Raw genomic sequence first — 17547 nt, 5'->3', positions numbered from 1 at the left:
TTCTTCGGCACCAGTTCTGGAATTATACATGATTCAAACAAGCCCCCCCCCCCCCCCCCGTGACCCGTCCAATCAATCCATCCATTCAGCCCGCTGAAACCTAGTGAACACTGTTAGCCCTCTCCCCCACCCTCCACCTGTGAACTTACAGCTATATTATCCATGACAGGCTGGCTAGCCAAGACAAGCATTCAGGGTCGTTCCACATACTTCTCATTCAGGAGGTCTCTTAAGAAAACAGTTCCCAAGCAGTTAAGCAGAGCAGTTTCTCACACACTCATTCTCTCTCAGATCTACCCCCCCCCCCACGCCGAGAAACAAGTCATGAAACTGGAACACACAAAATCCATGGCAAATGAGGCTCCGAGTTTGACAGTAAGTTCCATGATCCCCAGGACTGAATTTTTTTGGCAGTTCTGTTTTCACCAGTAGAATAGCTGGTTGGATCCAACCTCGCATTTTATTAAGAACTTTTGCTGGTATTGCCCACTTCCTGATCTGTCTCTACAGAACCCTTCCCTAGGAGACTCACAAAATAAATACACTGGCTACACATGTATTTCTCCAAGATTATACAATTAAACATAAGGGCCATGTTGTTGGTGACCCTACCTGGGTGTCTGTTGTATCAGTGAAGCTGCCCACGTTCTCTATGGTGTGATGACATGGGTTGCTGGAGATGAGACCGCAAAGATAGCCAGACACAGTAGAGGATGCACTAGAGAGAGAAAAGGGAACAGAAGACTTCCAGCTTAAGACAACGAGGTGAGCAGTTTTGACACTGACACTTCTTAATTTTCCCCACAGTCCATGCTTTCCCAAGAATCCTTACTCACTTCATCTCCAAGGTAAGGTTTGTGTTCACGGCAGTAAACTTGCTGATGGGGATGCGGTAGGTAATGTTTCCCATCCTATATAGACAGAAACAGAACATCTATATATCTAATCGCCAAGATGCCCCCTCTGTGCAGATATCTAAATCCGCACATCGGCAGGACATTGAAGGTAAACAGATTTTCTTGCACACTTGGGGCACTCCCCAGGTGTGCAGAAAAATCTGAAATGTTGGAAAAACTATATCGGGGATACTTAAATCCCCCCCAAAATGCATTCCCTGCTGTCATGGCCCTGGCGGGTTGCCACCTTCTGCCACCACCACCCTGGAATTCGGGACCCTTGAGAAGGCCCAGGGTACCTTCCCAAGCCCGTTCAAATTGCCCCTTTGTAGCCGAGAAATATAAGCGTGATGACCAAGGCAGAGAACTATTAAACAGAAAGGGTTTATTATTACAGTACTGGGGCAAGGAACACAAGACAAGGTTCTTTAAAAGCTGTAACAGAATCTAATGCAGCTACCTATTACTCCTAACTGGCTGCTACTTCCAGGCCCACAGCCTGCCAGGCTACGCTACCTGTACTCACTCCAGTGAGGGATATTTTTCTCTCACCAGACCAGCCTGTCCCCTCTGTGAGACCAGACAGCAGATGAGACGAAAGAACACAGTCCCCTTCAGTTTAGCTAGGTGTGAGGAAAGACCCCCATTTTCCACATTTAACAGCTTAAGACAGACTCTCCTCACAGAATCACTGCACTCTGATTGGCTATAACCCACTCTAAGCATTATGGGGATTGTAGGCTGTCTGCTTTCTACTGCCAACAGGTCTCTCCTGGGACCAGACCACACTAGGCCTTGCTCCCAGTCCTGCACAGATCATGACACCTGCGCATGTGCAGAGAATGCACTTACCACTGGAAACTGGCGGCTGGGCTCGCCGCCACTGACGGTGTCGGGGGGAGCCTTGGCGGGCCCGGTGGCTGGGAGCTGCACAGAGTTTGCCGCCATGGCTGCTGGTGGGAGTGAGAAGCCTTGGAGGGCTGGGCGGCCCCGCCTGCTGGGCTCACCTGCGGCCACCTCCTTCTCTTCCTCCATGCAGGGCTCCTGCTGCTTCAGCGGGCTGGGCACCCAGGAGCCGCGGGGAATACTCCCCCCCCCCGGTGATATCATAGGTCCCCAAGGAAAAAGAACTAAGACTTGAACACTCTGTTCACAGTTTGCAGAAGGAATTCTGACTCCTGTGATTAACGGCCTAAGGCAAAGTTTAAAGCCTACTTATAACATCCCCCCAGGTTATTTAGGGAATCAAAGATAATGGCTCGAATCCCACAGAGGTTTTCGACAGGTGTGTGTGTGAATTCCTCCCTCACATGGCAGACATCTGACTCCTCCCTCATGCTGTTTCTGGGGGCCCTGTCCTCTAGAAGCAGCATTTCGAGGGGCATTTGGATTGCCATGGAAGAGGGAGGCAAAAAAGTCATGCTGTGCAGATGGAAATTCTTTCTGTTTATGGAAATTTCCTGTGGATCCAAGCCACTAGCAGAAATAATTCCAGTTCAATCCAGTGAGATCCTAGGATATTTTTCCTTAAGAACTGCCGAAACTAAGAGAACATATCAAGTTGCTTTAAACTAGAAGCCCCACTGAGTAAACAAATTAACTGGAAATGCTTGGGGCTGAACTGGGGATTTCCTGCATACAAAGCAGGCAGTCCAAGCGGCAACCCTGTCTCCAATCAGTTTTTAATCTCCAGCCTCTGCCTCATAGGCCATTTGTTCCAGTCTGAACTCTCTGGCCCTCGGTCACTTTGAATGAAGATTTTAATCACCTGCCATAAAAATGATATATATACATTGTCATGATGTGACCTCTTGGAAAGACCACCAGCAGTTTTTACACTACCAAGATGACCATATTTTTTTTAAAGGATTCTAGTCTTCAAGAAGCAGTCATCTTAACAGAGGCTATTGGCGGGACACCACACTGCTGCTCATGCTCACCTGCATTCATCACCAGCAGCACAGTTCTGGGGTGTGATGGCCACATTCGTCTCCAGCAGTGAAACAGACTGCAATACAAGAGCCACTCCTATGGATGGGGGGGAAAAAACTCTCCGTGAGGAAAGGTCTCTGCCCAGGAGCTAAGGCAAAGCCCCAGGTGTTCTGAGGACTTCGGGAAAGACTGAATGTAATTTGACGTCTGTTCCTTCCTACCAAGCTTTGTTGCTTACACTGGGATTACATGTTCATATTCTTTTTTTTTTTAATATAATTTTTATTTTATTTTCTACATACATTCTTCAAAACTACACACTAACTAAAATTACAGCTAAACGACGACCATATATGCTAGTAATTAATATCTTAAGTCAAAGCTTTTCTCTTATTCAAGTTAAGAATAAACATTCTATACTGTTATATCGATATGCAAAAAAAAAATTATTGACCATGCAAGATTATATAGTGTAATATAAACATTTCTTCTGAAGTTTGAGTTATTTTCTGCCTTTCCTTCCCGTCTTCTTGCTTTTATCGTCTCGGGGTGGTTTGGGTGCTGCCGCCCCCAATTCTGATTCAGATACATGTTCATATTCTCGTGAAGTTTTCCTTTGACCAAGAGAAGAATAGATGGGCACTGACAACTTTTTGAACATGAAGAAGCATGGATGATGTAACCTATGCTCTTTCCCACACAACCGAGAGGAGATCAGATAACTCAAGGCTCCAGAAGAAGTCCACAACCTGTTTCTCAACAGCTCCTTATCTGGGAGTGTGTATGTGGCCATCATCCCCAGGGCTTTAAATTAGGCCAAGTGCAAGCTTGTGCAGTACTACTTCAGTTAGCATAGGGGACTCATCCCAAACAAGATTTGACATTTGATTTCTGTGAACAATCTCACAGGAAGGAAAAACGGGAGTGGTTTAGAGAGTTCCGCTGAGGTTTAGATTTGGCCTCAAGAAGAAGTACAGTGGTTAGCAACACTGGGGAGAATGGACATATCTGGACGAGGAAGCAATAAGAAGAGCCGACACAGCTAAAGCACGGGTTGGGGAGGCAGCTGAGCAAGGCCAAAGAGCCCATTAGAGAACACATGGTTGCATAAAGATCTAAGTATGAAAGGGCAGGGAAAGAGGGAACACTTACCATCCTGGCTGGCACTCCCTGTTCTGGGCTCCTCAGGGCCTCGTTGACTGATGCTACGCTGCTGCCGTGCCTGCCCCGGTGGGAAGCTGTTGTGTGTCAGAGGGAGGTTGGAGATGTACTTGGACTTGCTCTGAATGTGGGTGAAGGGGGAAGATGGGCTGGCATTGGGGCCACCAAAGCCCCGCAGTCTCTCAGACATCTTTGGCCACTTTGTATGAGAAGCTGCCTTGCCTGTGACTCCTCTAGATTTGGCTCTGATGTTGGTCACTGGCAGGAGTGACACAAGGCTCTGTTCTGTAAGGGGAAAGGCAAACATGAAACCAAGAAGATGAGAAAGTCACAGGCACACAAGTCCTCCTTGAGTCTCAGCAAGAAAGGCAAAGTATAAAGGGGGGAGGAGGTAAATATACTAGCCAGATAGCTGATCTTCATGGTCCTTTTTGTCCATGTATAGGATGCAGGCTCTTGCCTACAATATGTGAGCTCATGCTAAAATCAAGTTGTTGGCTTCAAAAAGGTCATAAGACCATAAGAGAAGCCAGTGTTGGATCAGGCCAATGGCCCATCCAGTCCAACATTCTGTGTCACACAGTGGCAAAAAATACCAGGTGCCATTAGGAGGTCCACCGGTGGGGCCAGGGGACACTAGAAGCCCTCCCACTGTTGCCCGCCCCCCAAGCACCAAGAATACAGAGCATCACTTGGCCCAGCCTGACAGTTCCTATCTATACCTTGTGGCTAATAGCCACTGATGGACCTCTGCTCCATATGCTTATCTAATTTCCGCTTGAAGCTGTCCATGCTTGTAGCCACTACCACCTCCTGTGGCAGTGAATTCCATATGTTAATCACTCTTTGGGTGAAGAAGGACTCCCTTTTATCCGTTCTAACCCGACTGCTCTGCAATTTCATTGAGTGCCCACAAGTTCTTGTATTGTGAGAAAGGGAGAAAAGTACTTTTTTCTCGACCTGCTCTATCCCATGCATAATCTTATAAACCTCGATCGTGTCAGCCCTCACCCATCATTTCTCCAAGCTAAAGAGCCCCAAGGGTTTTAACCTTTCTTCATAGGGAAAGTGTTCCAACTCTTGTCTGCACTTTCCCCAATGCTATAATATCCTTTTTGAGGTGTGGTGTACTCGAAATGAGGTTGCACCACTGATTTATACAGGGGCATTATGATATTGGCTAATTTGTTTTCAATTCCCTTCCTAATAATCCCTAGCATAGCGCTGGTTTCTCGGTCTTTTTGTTGCATCAGACTAAAGTGGCTGCTGTTCTTGCATCAAAAAGGTTGTATACACTTGGGTAAAGTGCTTGTTTAGTAAGTTTAGATGGCTTACTCTGAGACTATCACACACACATGACACCCTTCAAATGTTCCACAGTATTTAAGAAATACTGGGAAAGGGTGTACTGTTCTGCTCCCACACATTTTGTCTTACCAGGGTCCCTCTGGGGTGTAAGGTACGTGAGAAGCTTTTAACAACAAACATCTGGATAGCTAGACAGTTCTCAATAGCTATACTGGAGGACACAGGAGAGAACAAAAGTGGCAGATACATGTCAGTTCTGGAAGATGTTGCAAGACACACACAGAGTGACAGAACCCAATCCCTCACTAATGTTTGGGGTTTAATGGTCCTTACCCATCCGATTGGTGGTGATAGTGGTGGTAGTCTCTGAAGCTGCGGCAGAAGACACATTGCTGGGAACAGAACAGCACATGGAGAAGCAAGGAGGGGTGAAACACACTACTATGCTATGGACAGGCAAGCCATAGAGAGAATCTGGCACATGTGTTGTGGCTGTAAGATAAAAAGCATTGGTGTTAGGTAAGTTGAACAGCCAAGAACTGAAGAAGTATCCCACAATCTCAGGCATTAACAACATATTTCATACAACCACTTCACATCTTATTTTTCTCATTCCATACAAACTTTCCCCCTTTATAGTCTGAATCTGCCCATGGAAGAAGGTGTGTCTGAAACTGGCCTTTCACCTGTTCATAGTGAGCAGAAGTTGCCCAGGATGAGGAATGCTCAGTTTTTTCTACATAGGTGTGCTGTCAGCTTGTTCTAGTATGAAATGGCCAAGGCAAAAATTACATGACCTTTTCATAGACATTGACATCCTCCCCCCCCCCCATACATTAGTAGGGGAACTCATTGGATTAAGATGGTCAACTCAGAGGCTGTGCACTTAGATACCCCTTCACAATGGCTGCTGCTACTCATACCTACCATGCTGTGGAGGGGGATCGTCACCAGGTGCATCTGATGAGGCAGCAGTCGAATACAGAAGCTGATTCTTATCAATATTCTGATTGGATCTAAAATGCAAAAAAAAAAAATCTGGGCATGACATTTTGAAATAAATAAAAACATGGCATATGCAGCAACAAAAAGCAATGGAATGGGCAGGAGACTGTGCACAGGGTCAAGTGTGGAACCAGAAGGAGTGAGCATGTTGCGAGCATGAAGATAAAGGCAGTCAACAAAATGGAAAGCAGAAAGGCTGGTGGGACAGACTGGAGTCAATTGTGACTCTTAAGACTTCCACAAATACAGATACATTTCTGGAGGCCACTAGAAATCCCACTCCTGGAAGCCGAGGACTGAGACGTTGTCAGAAGAGAGAGTTCCCACAGCTGTTATACCCATGGCTGCTGCTGCAAATCCCTCTTCCCCAATTCACGGACTGTTGTAGTGCAGGAAGGAGGAAACCCCCAAACCTGGTGAAGCTTGATTTGCTGGAGCCCTTGCTGCTACTGACGTAGAGCTTGCATGGTGACTTTTGCTGACAGCCACAAAGACAGAAATTCCTAAGACTATTTACTGGGAAGCAAGTTCCACTGAAATTATTGTGACCTATTTCTGATAATTGAGCTGTTAAGTCTTGTATGATCAGACTTGTATGTCCTGGTTTGGCTCCAGGATGTCCATTTAAGCCTTTATTTTGACTCTTCACAGTTTGCTTGCCCTCTTTGTTTAGGAGAAGATGGCATGGGGACACTAAAAAACAGGTCAGAAAGGGTGCAATATTTAATATCAACAGTATACTGAAGAAGAAACATCATACCGTGGACAGAGAGCAACTGGGATGCCAGGACCCCTGTGCTGGAAAAAAGCCAGGAGACAAATGGAAGACACAGCAAAAGAACTATGAGACAGAATGAAGAAAGAGGGGGAGGGCGCATGGAAAACAGATACAAGAGAAACCATAAAGAAGAAAATCGGGATGAGTAAAGAGGACAGGAAGAACATTGAGAAGATCAAGAAAAAGAAACAAATGCAACATAAAGAAAACAAGGGAAGAGAAAGGGGGAAGACAAAGAGTGTTATCAGTTATTTAGTAATGAATATTCCAACAATGGTCCAAAGTGTCTAACACTTGTAAGCACATAAGAACATAAGAGAAGCCAATATTGGATTGGGCCAATGGCCCATCCAGTCCAACACTCTGTGTCACACAGTGGCCAGAAATACCAGGTGCCTTCAGGAGGTCCAGCAGTGGGGCCAGGACACTAGGAGCCCTCCCACTGTTGCCCCCCCCCAAGCACCAGGAATACTAAGTATCACTTGCCCCAGACCAAGAGTTCCTATCTATACCTTGTGGCTCTGCTCCATATGTTTATCCAATTCCCTCTTGAAGCCGTCCATGCTTGTAGCTGCCGCCACTTCCTGTGGCAGCGAATTCCATGTGTTAGTCACTCTTTGGGTGAAGAAGTACTTCCTTTTATCCGTTCTAACCCAACTGCTCAGCAATTTCATTGAGTGCCCACGAGTTCTTGTATTGTGAGAAAGGGAGAAAACATGGTTGCACTTACCTGTAACTGATGTTCATTGAGTGTCTTCTGTACAGGCACACATGGGATTGCCTGAAGGCAGGCCTGCCACAGGAGAAAGTTCTAAGAGCTTCTAGAAATATCAAATGTGAGTGCTCCCCTCCCCTCGTACAGGAGAGCTCTATCTTGTTTTTCCTGCCCATTCGGTCACATGATGGGGGGGGAGGCATTATTCCCTCAGCCCTTGCCTGCCACCATAGGAAGAGCAGGGAAGGAGGGAGGGATGTGTGCCTGCACAGAAGACACTTGATGAACATCAGTTACAGGTAACTGCAAGCATGTATTCATCAGCGTGTCTTCTGTGCAGTCCCACATGGGAGATTAGCAAACTATAAACACTGGAAGCAGGTGTGGGCTATATCAGAATTTATTTAAACAAAGAATGTAAAACTGCTTTTCCCACAGCTGCATCTGCCTGAGAATTAACATCAATCAAATAATGTCTGATCAAAGTCAGTGGAGAGGACCATGTCACAGCCCTGCAGATATCTAAGATGTCCACCACTGCCTGGAATGCTGAAGATGATGCTTGAGCCCTGGTGGAATGAGCACAGAGCGGAAAGGGGCATGGTAGATGTGCTGCCTCATAAGACAGCCTAATGGCTGATATTATCCATTTAGATAAGGACTGTGCAGAGACACCCTGTCCCTTCTTGGACCCCGAAAAAGAAATGAATACTTGGGCTGTTTTCCAGAAGTGTGAAGTGCGATCCAAATAAAATAATAAAGCCCTCCTAACATCTAATGTATGCAGTGATTGTTCCACAGCAGAGGAAGGAGTTGGGAAGAAAATAGGCAGAACAATATCGTGTGAAAGGTGAAATTTTGAAAGTGCCTTAGGGCGGAATTCTAAACTGGGTCATAACACAACCTTATCAGAATGAAATCTAATAAATGGGGCATCACACCAGAGTGCTTTCGACTCCCCCACCCTCCGGGGCAGAGGTAATCGTTACTAAAATGCATCCTTCTAAAACAAGAAAGACAACTCACAAGTAGCCTTAGGTTCAAACAGGGTCTGTATTAAGGGAGACAAAACAACTGAGAGGCTCCATTGTGGTAAGGGAGGAGCAACAGGAGGGAATTTATTAAATAAACCTTTCAGAAAACATTTAGTCAGTGCATTAGAAAAAACAGGTTTAGAGTCTATACCCAAATGAAATGCAGAAATGGCAGCAAAATGCACCTTCACAGAGGAAGCAGAAAGACCTGCATCCAGTAAACTCAGAAGACAATCAAAAACTTCCATTAAAGGGCAAATCTCAGGAAGAACTTTATGTTTTTGTGCCCATGAAGAAAACCTCTTCCACTTAGCTGTGTAAGACTGCCAAGTGGATGGTTTACAGGATGTGAGCAGGACCTCTGCCACTCGCTCAGAACACCTATCTATGGAGAAACGAACCATGCGTTCAGGCGGAGCATGTGGACATCATGAGGTTTCATTTGATGGATCATGAGGACGTCCTGAACAAGTGGCAAAGGAATGCCTCGATTCTTGGCAGGCTCTGCAAGAGAGGAAACCAAGGGCAGCAAGGCCACAGAGGTGCAATTAGAATGCATTGTGTCCTGTCGTGTCGAAGTTTCACTAACACCCCCGGTAATAGTGAGAAGGGGAGGAAAGCGTAAAATAGGATTGTATAGAAATATTGATTTCTAAAAACCCCTGCCTTCCCCTGGAATGTTTTGCTGATTCCCTGCTGTGTTGCATTTCCTACTGTTATGTATTCAGCTTACTTGAAGGACTTCGTCTGTGGGTGCCTTCTGAACCAAGGGGGGAGGGGTGTAATGTATTCAGCCTGACATGCCCGGACTTGCCCGGGCTGGCCAGGCACAACTCTTCAATAGCTTCATGTCCAAAGACAATGGGTCCGTAGGATCCTAGCCGGCCCAATCAAAGGGCCAGCTTCTCAGCCGGGAGACCAATGGTCGCCCGGCTACTGTAAATAGCCTATCGGGAGTAGGGGGTGTGTTTAGGTGTACTTGGTGGCGGGTTTTCTGAACCTATATAACCAGCCTGCGAGCTGGTCCCTTCGTCTTTGTCCTGAACTAAATAAAGGTATGCTTAGCTGAAATCACTCTCCGTCTGCATACTTTTCACTGGCGACGAGGATGGGATCCACGACCCCATGAACAAAGACCCGGACGCCAACGCGAGCACCGCACCGAGCCCCGACGCCGAGACCTCCGGGAACCGCGCCGCTTCGCTTCCCAGCTCTCCGGCAACCGCTCATCGCGCAGCTCCCGGCTCCGCTTCGCTCCCTGCTGACCCCGAGAGCAGCAGCGGCCTCCACAACGCTCCCGACGCCATCGCCGTTCCAGAGGCCACCCCACCACGTGGCTGCAACACAATGGCGACCGCGACCGCAACTGAAAGCCTGCCCGCTTTCGATCTCTCCCAGCCCTCGCTGTGGGACACCTGGCTGGACACGCTGGAGAGCCGCTTCACCATCCACAAGGTGGTGGATGACGCGATGAAGAAGGCTTACCTGCTGAGCCACTGCGGAATCCAGACCCATCGGCTCCTCAAGGACTTAATCTCGCCCAAACTAACGAAGGACGAGTCATACAGCTCCTTAGTCCAGGCCCTGACCGACCATCTGGCTCCCAAACCCACGAAGTACGTGGAGCGGTTGGACTTCTTCGCAAGAGTTCAGGGCCCCAGCGAAACCACCTCCGATTTTCTGGCGGCGCTGCGGAGCCTGGCGACCCGGTGCTCCTTCCCCAGCCTCGACGATACCCTCCTGAACCAGTTCCTCGTCGGACTCCGGGAGCCGAAGCTGCAGAGGAAACTGGTGAGCCAGAACGATCTGAGCCTGGACAAGGCCATCCGGGAGGCCTCAGCATACGAACAAGCGCGACAAGACCGCCGCGCCAAGGCGGTCCACCGTACCCAAGTGAGCAGCGGCTCCGACGTCTCGGACCAAGAGGAAGTCCTGCAACTCCGACAGCGGACTCAGCAGCGACCAAAACACGCATCCTCCAGGACCAACAAGGCCCCGTCTCCAAGCCAGTGCGCCAGCTGCGGGGAGGGCCACGAACGCCGGTCGTGCCGTTTCCGGAATGCGGTCTGCCGCTCCTGCAACAAGGCCGGACACATCGCCAAGGTCTGCCGGTCCCAGGGACAACGACCGAGATCGGCCACCCACCAGACCACCGCGGAACTGCCCCTGGAGCTCCACACCGTGTCGTCCCACTTCCCACAGCACCAGGTCTGTAACCTGCCCCCCGACGGCCCAAATAAAATGCATGTGACGGTCCTCATAGAGGGAGCCCCCTGCACCATGGAGATCGACACCGGGTCGACCTACTCCATAATATCCGCGGACACGCTCCGTTCACTGTGTCCTCAGGGGGGGCCACCACTACAGAAGTCACGGGGTTTCCGGTTACGGGACTTTAACAAAAACCCCGTGGCGGTGGTGGGCTGGGGCAAGTTCCGGGTCCAGTTTCAGGGCTTCAAGGGCCAACTGGACCTACTGGTTGTGGACCGCCCCCTCTCCAGCTTGTTGGGACTGGCCTGGTTCAAGGCCCTGGGGCTCTCCGTTACGGGCATCAACCAGGTTGGAGCACAGGATTTCGGGGCGGTGTGTGCAGAATTCCCCCGCGTCTTCGATGGGACCCTGGGGCGGTACACGGGCCCCGCCATCTCCCTGGACCTAGACCCAGCGATACGCCCCATACGCATCAGGTCCCGGCTGCCCCCGATCTCCATGAGGCCGAAGGTGGAGGCCGAGCTTGATCGCCTGGTTGAGCAAGGCGTGCTAGAACCTGTGGCGTCGGCCCGGTGGGAAACCCCCATTGTCACACCAATCAAGCCGAACGGGGACGTCCGCATCTGCGCGGACTATAAATGTACCATAAACAAAGCCCTACAGCCCCACGCATACCCGGTGCCGGTAGTAAGCCAAGTGCTGGCGGCCCTGGCCGGGGCCCGGGTGTTCGGCAAACTGGACTTGGCCCAGGCGTACCAGCAGCTACCGGTGGACGCCGCCACGGCCGAGGCCCAGACCATTGCGACCCACAAGGGGGCCTTCAAAGTGCACCGCCTCCAGTTCGGGGTCTCAGTCGCGCCGGGGATCTTTCAATCTTTTATGGATTCCCTTCTTAAAGGCATCCCCGGAGTTCAGCCGTTTCTAGACGACGTGCTGATCGCCGCGCCAGACCCCTCGTCCTTCGCAGACCGTCTGAGGGCCGTTTTACAGCGCTTCGACGCGGCGGGCCTCAAGGTGAAACGGGAGAAGTGCCTACTGGGGGTGCCGCGGGTGGAGTTTCTGGGCTTCGCGGTGGACGCCGCCGGCCTGCACCCCTCCCAGGACAAGGTAGAGGCCATCACGCACGCCCCGGCCCCGAAGTCCAAGACGGAGCTACAGGCGTTCCTGGGCCTAGTGAACTTCTACCACTCCTTCTTGCCCCTGAAGGCGGCCGTCGCAGAGCCGCTCCACCGCCTCCTCGACAAGTCAGCACCATGGGTCTGGGGGCCTCCGCACGCCGCGGCTTTCCAAACAATAAAGGACCTCCTGGTCTCTAATGCGGTCCTCGCCCATTTTGACGAGGCCCTTCCCGTGGTGCTGGCGTGCGACGCTTCTCCCTATGGGGTCGGGGCGGTCCTGGGGCACAGACTACCGGATGGTCGCGAGGTCCCGGTGGCCTACTACTCGCGGACACTGTCGTCGGCCGAGCGCAACTACGCGCAGATCGACAAGGAGGCGTTGGCAATCGTGGCAGGGGTGAAAAAATTTCACCACTACTTGTACGGCCGTCCGTTCACGATCCTGACGGACCACAAGCCCCTGCTGGGCCTCCTCGCACCCGACCGGCAGACGCCACAGATCACCTCGCCCAGGGTGCTACGCTGGTCCATCTTCCTGGCGGGGTATGCGTACGACCTCGTCCATCGGCCCGGGAAGGCGATGGGCCACGCTGACGCTCTGAGCCGCCTGCCCCTCCCCAAGTGTGACCCGGACCCGGCCCCCGCGCTCCTGGTCGCGAGCCTGGAAGCCCTCACGGACCAGCTGGTCCATGTTTCGGAGGTGGCACGCTGTACCTCCAAGGACAAGACATTGGGGAGGGTCTTGGACTGGGTGGTGAGGGGGTGGCCCGAGGCCAAAGGAGACCAGGACATCGCCCCGTTCGCCACCCGGAAAAACGAACTCTCAACCCACAAGGGGTGCTTGCTGTGGGGAAGCCGGGTGGTCATCCCCTCGCCTTTAAGGGAACGGGTACTCACCGCCCTGCATGAGACACACCCCGGGGTGGTGCGGATGAAAGCCCTGGCCAGGAGCTACGTGTGGTGGCCGGGACTGGACGCCGACATTGAAGGGGTAGTCAAGAGGTGCCAGCCATGCCAAGCCTCGCGGCCGGAACCACCCCGAGCGCCCGAGAGGGCCTGGGAATCCTCCCACCGTCCCTGGTCCCGCCTCCATCTGGACTTTGCGGGACCCTTCCAGGGCAAGCTGTTCTTCATCCTGGTGGACGCATACAGCAAGTGGCTGGAAGTGGTCCCAGTGCCCTCCACATCCTCGCAGGCCGCAATCCGGGCCATGTGGAGGATCTTCAGCGGCCAAGGGATCCCCGACACGCTGGTCACGGACAATGGGACCGCGTTCACCTCTGCCGAGTTCCAGGCGTTCACCAGGTACTACGGGATCCGCCACGTCCGATCCGCCCCGTTTCACCCCGCTACAAATGGCCAGGCGGAGCGCATGGTGCGCACCACAAAGGACGCACTTCGCCGACTGGACTCCACCGATTGGGACTATAAACTAGCCGCTTTCCTCTTCGGACAGCACACCACGCCACACTCCACGACCGGCCGCACCCCAGCCGAACTACTGCTGGGCCGTCGCCTAGCCTCCCGACTGGATCGGTTACACCCAGATCGGGCAACCCCGGAGGCCCCGGGCACCGAGACGTACGAGCCGGCCAGAGGGTTCTTTCCAGAGGACCCGGTGTACGCCCGAAACTACGGCCGGGGGCCTCAATGGATCCCAGCCCGAGTCATACGGGTCAAGGGCCCCCGTTCATACGAGGTCTCCAGCGAGGACGGCCAGATCCTCCACCGGCACATAGATCAGCTGCGCCGTCGCACGCTACAGCTGGACCCTGAGGATCCGGACGAGGACCCAGAGCCTGCCACATCGGCCCCACTACCGGAACCGGATCCACAGCCGCCTCTCCGTGAGGAAACCGAGGCGCCTCCCACCGTGGTGCCAGACTGTCCTGCCTCCTCGGCGCCCTCGTCGGTCCCAGGCCCCTCGGCTCCCAGGGCCCCCGAGACCGAACCCATCGCTACCCCGGAGCCCCGACGCTCGACGCGCCCCAAGAAGCCACCCGCCTACTTGAAGGACTTCGTCTGTGGGTGCCTTCTGAACCAAGGGGGGAGGGGTGTAATGTATTCAGCCTGACATGCCCGGACTTGCCCGGGCTGGCCAGGCACAACTCTTCAATAGCTTCATGTCCAAAGACAATGGGTCCGTAGGATCCTAGCCGGCCCAATCAAAGGGCCAGCTTCTCAGCCGGGAGACCAATGGTCGCCCGGCTACTGTAAATAGCCTATCGGGAGTAGGGGGTGTGTTTAGGTGTACTTGGTGGCGGGTTTTCTGAACCTATATAACCAGCCTGCGAGCTGGTCCCTTCGTCTTTGTCCGGAACTCAATAAAGGTATGCTTAGCTGAAATCACTCTCCGTCTGCATACTTTTCACCTACTGAAGCCATATGGCCTGCCCATTTGGCTGAAACGTTACAGCCCTGCCATATAACCACCCATTCCTTCACACCCCTAGTGGAAAAGCCAGACTTGATGGAGCCTGGCTTTGCTGCTTCAAGCAAACAGTCATGCACAGAATGAAGTTTTGGGGGTTGGGGGCCATGTGACCGCGGGCGTGGTTTTCCAAACTTCCAACCTATCCCTTCAAAGCTACCATGACAACCCAAAAGTTGGACACACCCTTCCTACTCATGATTGGCTGATGGCCACGGCTAGTCATGATTAGATTGGGGTTTAATTGTCTGATCCCTTGAAAGAGAGCTCTCTCTCTCTGTTCTGTTCCTGCTATCTCTGCTGCCACCTGAAATGCTGTCCTGCCATGTGGTCTCTGGGAGAGACAAAGAGCTGCTTTGGAGCTGAGCACATGCTTGCAAGGATGGACTTTTTGCTCCAAATCCCTTGTAGCTACTGGATTATCACAATGGACTATTCTGGACTGATAATTGTTCCTGACTGGTAAATATGCATCTCTAATGTGTAGTTAAGGCAAAACATTGCCTAGCCTTTGTTATTTTGAAATCCTTCTAGTCTGTGCTATTCTGGTTTTCTAATTTGTCTGATGTTGTAACTTGAGTTCCAAGCCTCTTTCCTGTGCCTACCTGGTCACCTGCTACCATTGAGCATTACGTGGCATCTCTAGATAGAGTTGCTAATGTGTAAAACCCAGATGCCAACTGAGATTGTGGATCTCTAATCTCAGGCTGGCGAGGGATTAAGTAGAGATCCTGGTGGCTATAGTGTTCTGAAATCCTGAGAGGGTAGCCTACTTTTCTGGATTATTGTTAATGTATTGTAAAGTGTAGGTTTCCCCCTCATTCCTGGACAGGCGTGAGGGGCACGATCCTATACAAGGATGCCCACCCATTTTAGCAGGAACACATCTCCTAGGCAGTTCCTGGCCCTCAGTGCTCTTGCACAAAATACCAGGCACTGTGCATTCTCCTGTGAGCCAAAAAGGTCTATGTCCAGAGTGCCCCACTTGTGAAATATGGGGGCCAGGTATTTCATGGGAATGGACCATTCGTGGGTGAGCTGAGGCTGTCTGCTCAAAGCATCTGCTAAGGTGTTAGTCTGACCAGGGATGTGGATGGCAACCAAATGAACCCCGTGAGAAATGGCAAAAGTCTACACAGTGTTAGGGATCCTGTGCCCCCGTTTATTGACATAAAATTTCATTGCAACATTGTCTGTAGATAACAAGACTGTCTTGTTGGAAGCGAGGTCTGCAAGAGAAAAAAGAGTGTATCTTACTGCTCTAAGCCCAAGTACATTAATATGCAGAGTAGACTCATACTTAGTCCAGTGACCGCTTAGTTGTATAGAGTCACAGTGAGCACCCCAGCTGAACAGGGAAGCATCCGTATAGAGATGCAACTGGGGAAGTGCCAGGACCAAAGGGAAACCTTCTAACAAATTAGAATCCTGAGTCCACCATGTCAGGGATCTTTAAACAAATCTGGGAATGGTCAGTCGCTTCCATTGAGGATCAACACCCATCTTAAAAACACAAAGGAACCAGTTTTGCAATGGTCTCATGTGCAGCATTGCGTAGCAAACTGTGGAAGTGATAGAGGCCATGAGACCTAGGAGTTTCTGAATCTCTATGTCACCGTGGCCTGAACTGCCCTGGCTCGGTCCTGTAGCAGAAAAGCCTTGTGAACCCAGGAGTCTAAGTGAGCACCTATAAAATCAATCGCTTGTGAGGGAGTAAGGACAGACTTTTTAAACATTAATAATGATACCCAGCCATTCCAAGGTTCAGACAGCCAAGGCTAGGTGAGAACTCAACAACTCCTTAGAATCAGCGACAAGAAGCCAATCGTCTAAATATGTGCATACCGCACATCCCTGAAATCTCAGGTAAGCAACAACTGCAGAAGAACACTTAGTAAATACCTTAGGGGCTGTAGCCAGGCCAAAGGGCAGAAGAGTGTATTGGTAAGATACTTCTTACTGTCGTTATGTATTGAGATATGAAAGTAAGCATCTTGTAGATCAATGACAGCTAACCAGGCATGTTGGGCAATAGCAGGATAAATGTCTTCAAGGGGCAGCATTCTAAACTTACACACATCAAGTATTCAATTCCCTGAGGTCCAGAATAGGCCTGTGACTGCCACCTTTTTTCTTAGAGTAGAAACCCATCATTTCCTCTGTGTCACGGACTACCTCTAGAGCCCCCTTGTCTAAGAGGACATGCACCTCAGTATCCAACTTAGCAGATACCTCATGAAAACGAGGTGGCACATCTTTGAACTCCAAAAAATAACCAAACTTTGTTATGTCTAACACCTAATTGTCAGAACAAATAACAGACCAACGATGAAAAAAAGGAATGAGACGTTCCCTAAACAGAGGAGGAGACCTTCATTGTGTTGATGTAGGCTTTGAAGAAGAGTCTTGGGGGGAATGGTTAAGTTGGTTGCACTGGCAAGGTTGGTGCCTACGTGTTGGATAATTGCTGTTATAAGGGGCATGGTATGCCTGAAAGGAGGTGCATTGAAACCTGCATCCCCGGCCAAGAGAAGGCTGCTGGAAGTGCCTGGGAAAATACCTTGGTTTAGTTGTGGTATATTGTTGCGTCACTAATCCCAAGGATTTTGCAGTAAACGTGGTCTTCCTGACCCTCTCCAGGACATCATCCATCTGTTCACTGAAAAGGAGCTTACCCTCACAGGGTTGAGGATGGTGGTACAGAAAATAAGCATCCTCTTCCCTGATCTTATAAAGTTTATCCACTTTCCGAGTGGAAGAATTGTTGGAGGAAGGTCTAGCTCAGGTATTTGTGGTAATCTCTTTAATTCCTTTCACTAGGGAAACTGCAACTGGCCCCAGGTCAGTACAGTACAAAATGTCCATTACTGGATCCTCCTCAGCTGACTTTGATGGAGAGTATTCAATCTTCAGAGCCTTCACCATCCTGAGCAGCTGCTCAGAGTACACTCTTAAGTC

The 17547-nt window shown here is 50.7% G+C and overlaps 1 protein-coding gene across 1 annotated transcript in view; it reads right to left on the bottom strand.

The window, feature by feature from the left end:
* The window catches only part of MYRF (myelin regulatory factor), a 188662-nt gene that overhangs the window by 1725 nt on the left and 169390 nt on the right, over positions 1–17547 (bottom strand). The window contains exons 20-26 of the mRNA XM_015410369.1: positions 7063–7143; positions 6225–6313; positions 5631–5789; positions 3981–4274; positions 2837–2921; positions 837–911; positions 613–718 (exon numbers count right to left, since the gene is read on the bottom strand). Coding sequence (XP_015265855.1) covers positions 613–718; positions 837–911; positions 2837–2921; positions 3981–4274; positions 5631–5789; positions 6225–6313; positions 7063–7143 — 889 coding nt within the window. The remainder of the gene's footprint in view (positions 1–612; positions 719–836; positions 912–2836; positions 2922–3980; positions 4275–5630; positions 5790–6224; positions 6314–7062; positions 7144–17547) is intronic.

This window comes from Gekko japonicus, unplaced genomic scaffold, assembly GCF_001447785.1.
Source record: "Gekko japonicus isolate JY-2015 unplaced genomic scaffold, Gekko_japonicus_V1.1 scaffold1737, whole genome shotgun sequence".
NCBI classification, from domain to species: domain Eukaryota; kingdom Metazoa; phylum Chordata; class Lepidosauria; order Squamata; family Gekkonidae; genus Gekko; species Gekko japonicus.
The sequence above is the reverse complement of the archived record's forward strand: the minus strand, read 5'-3'. Positions and strand labels throughout refer to the sequence as shown.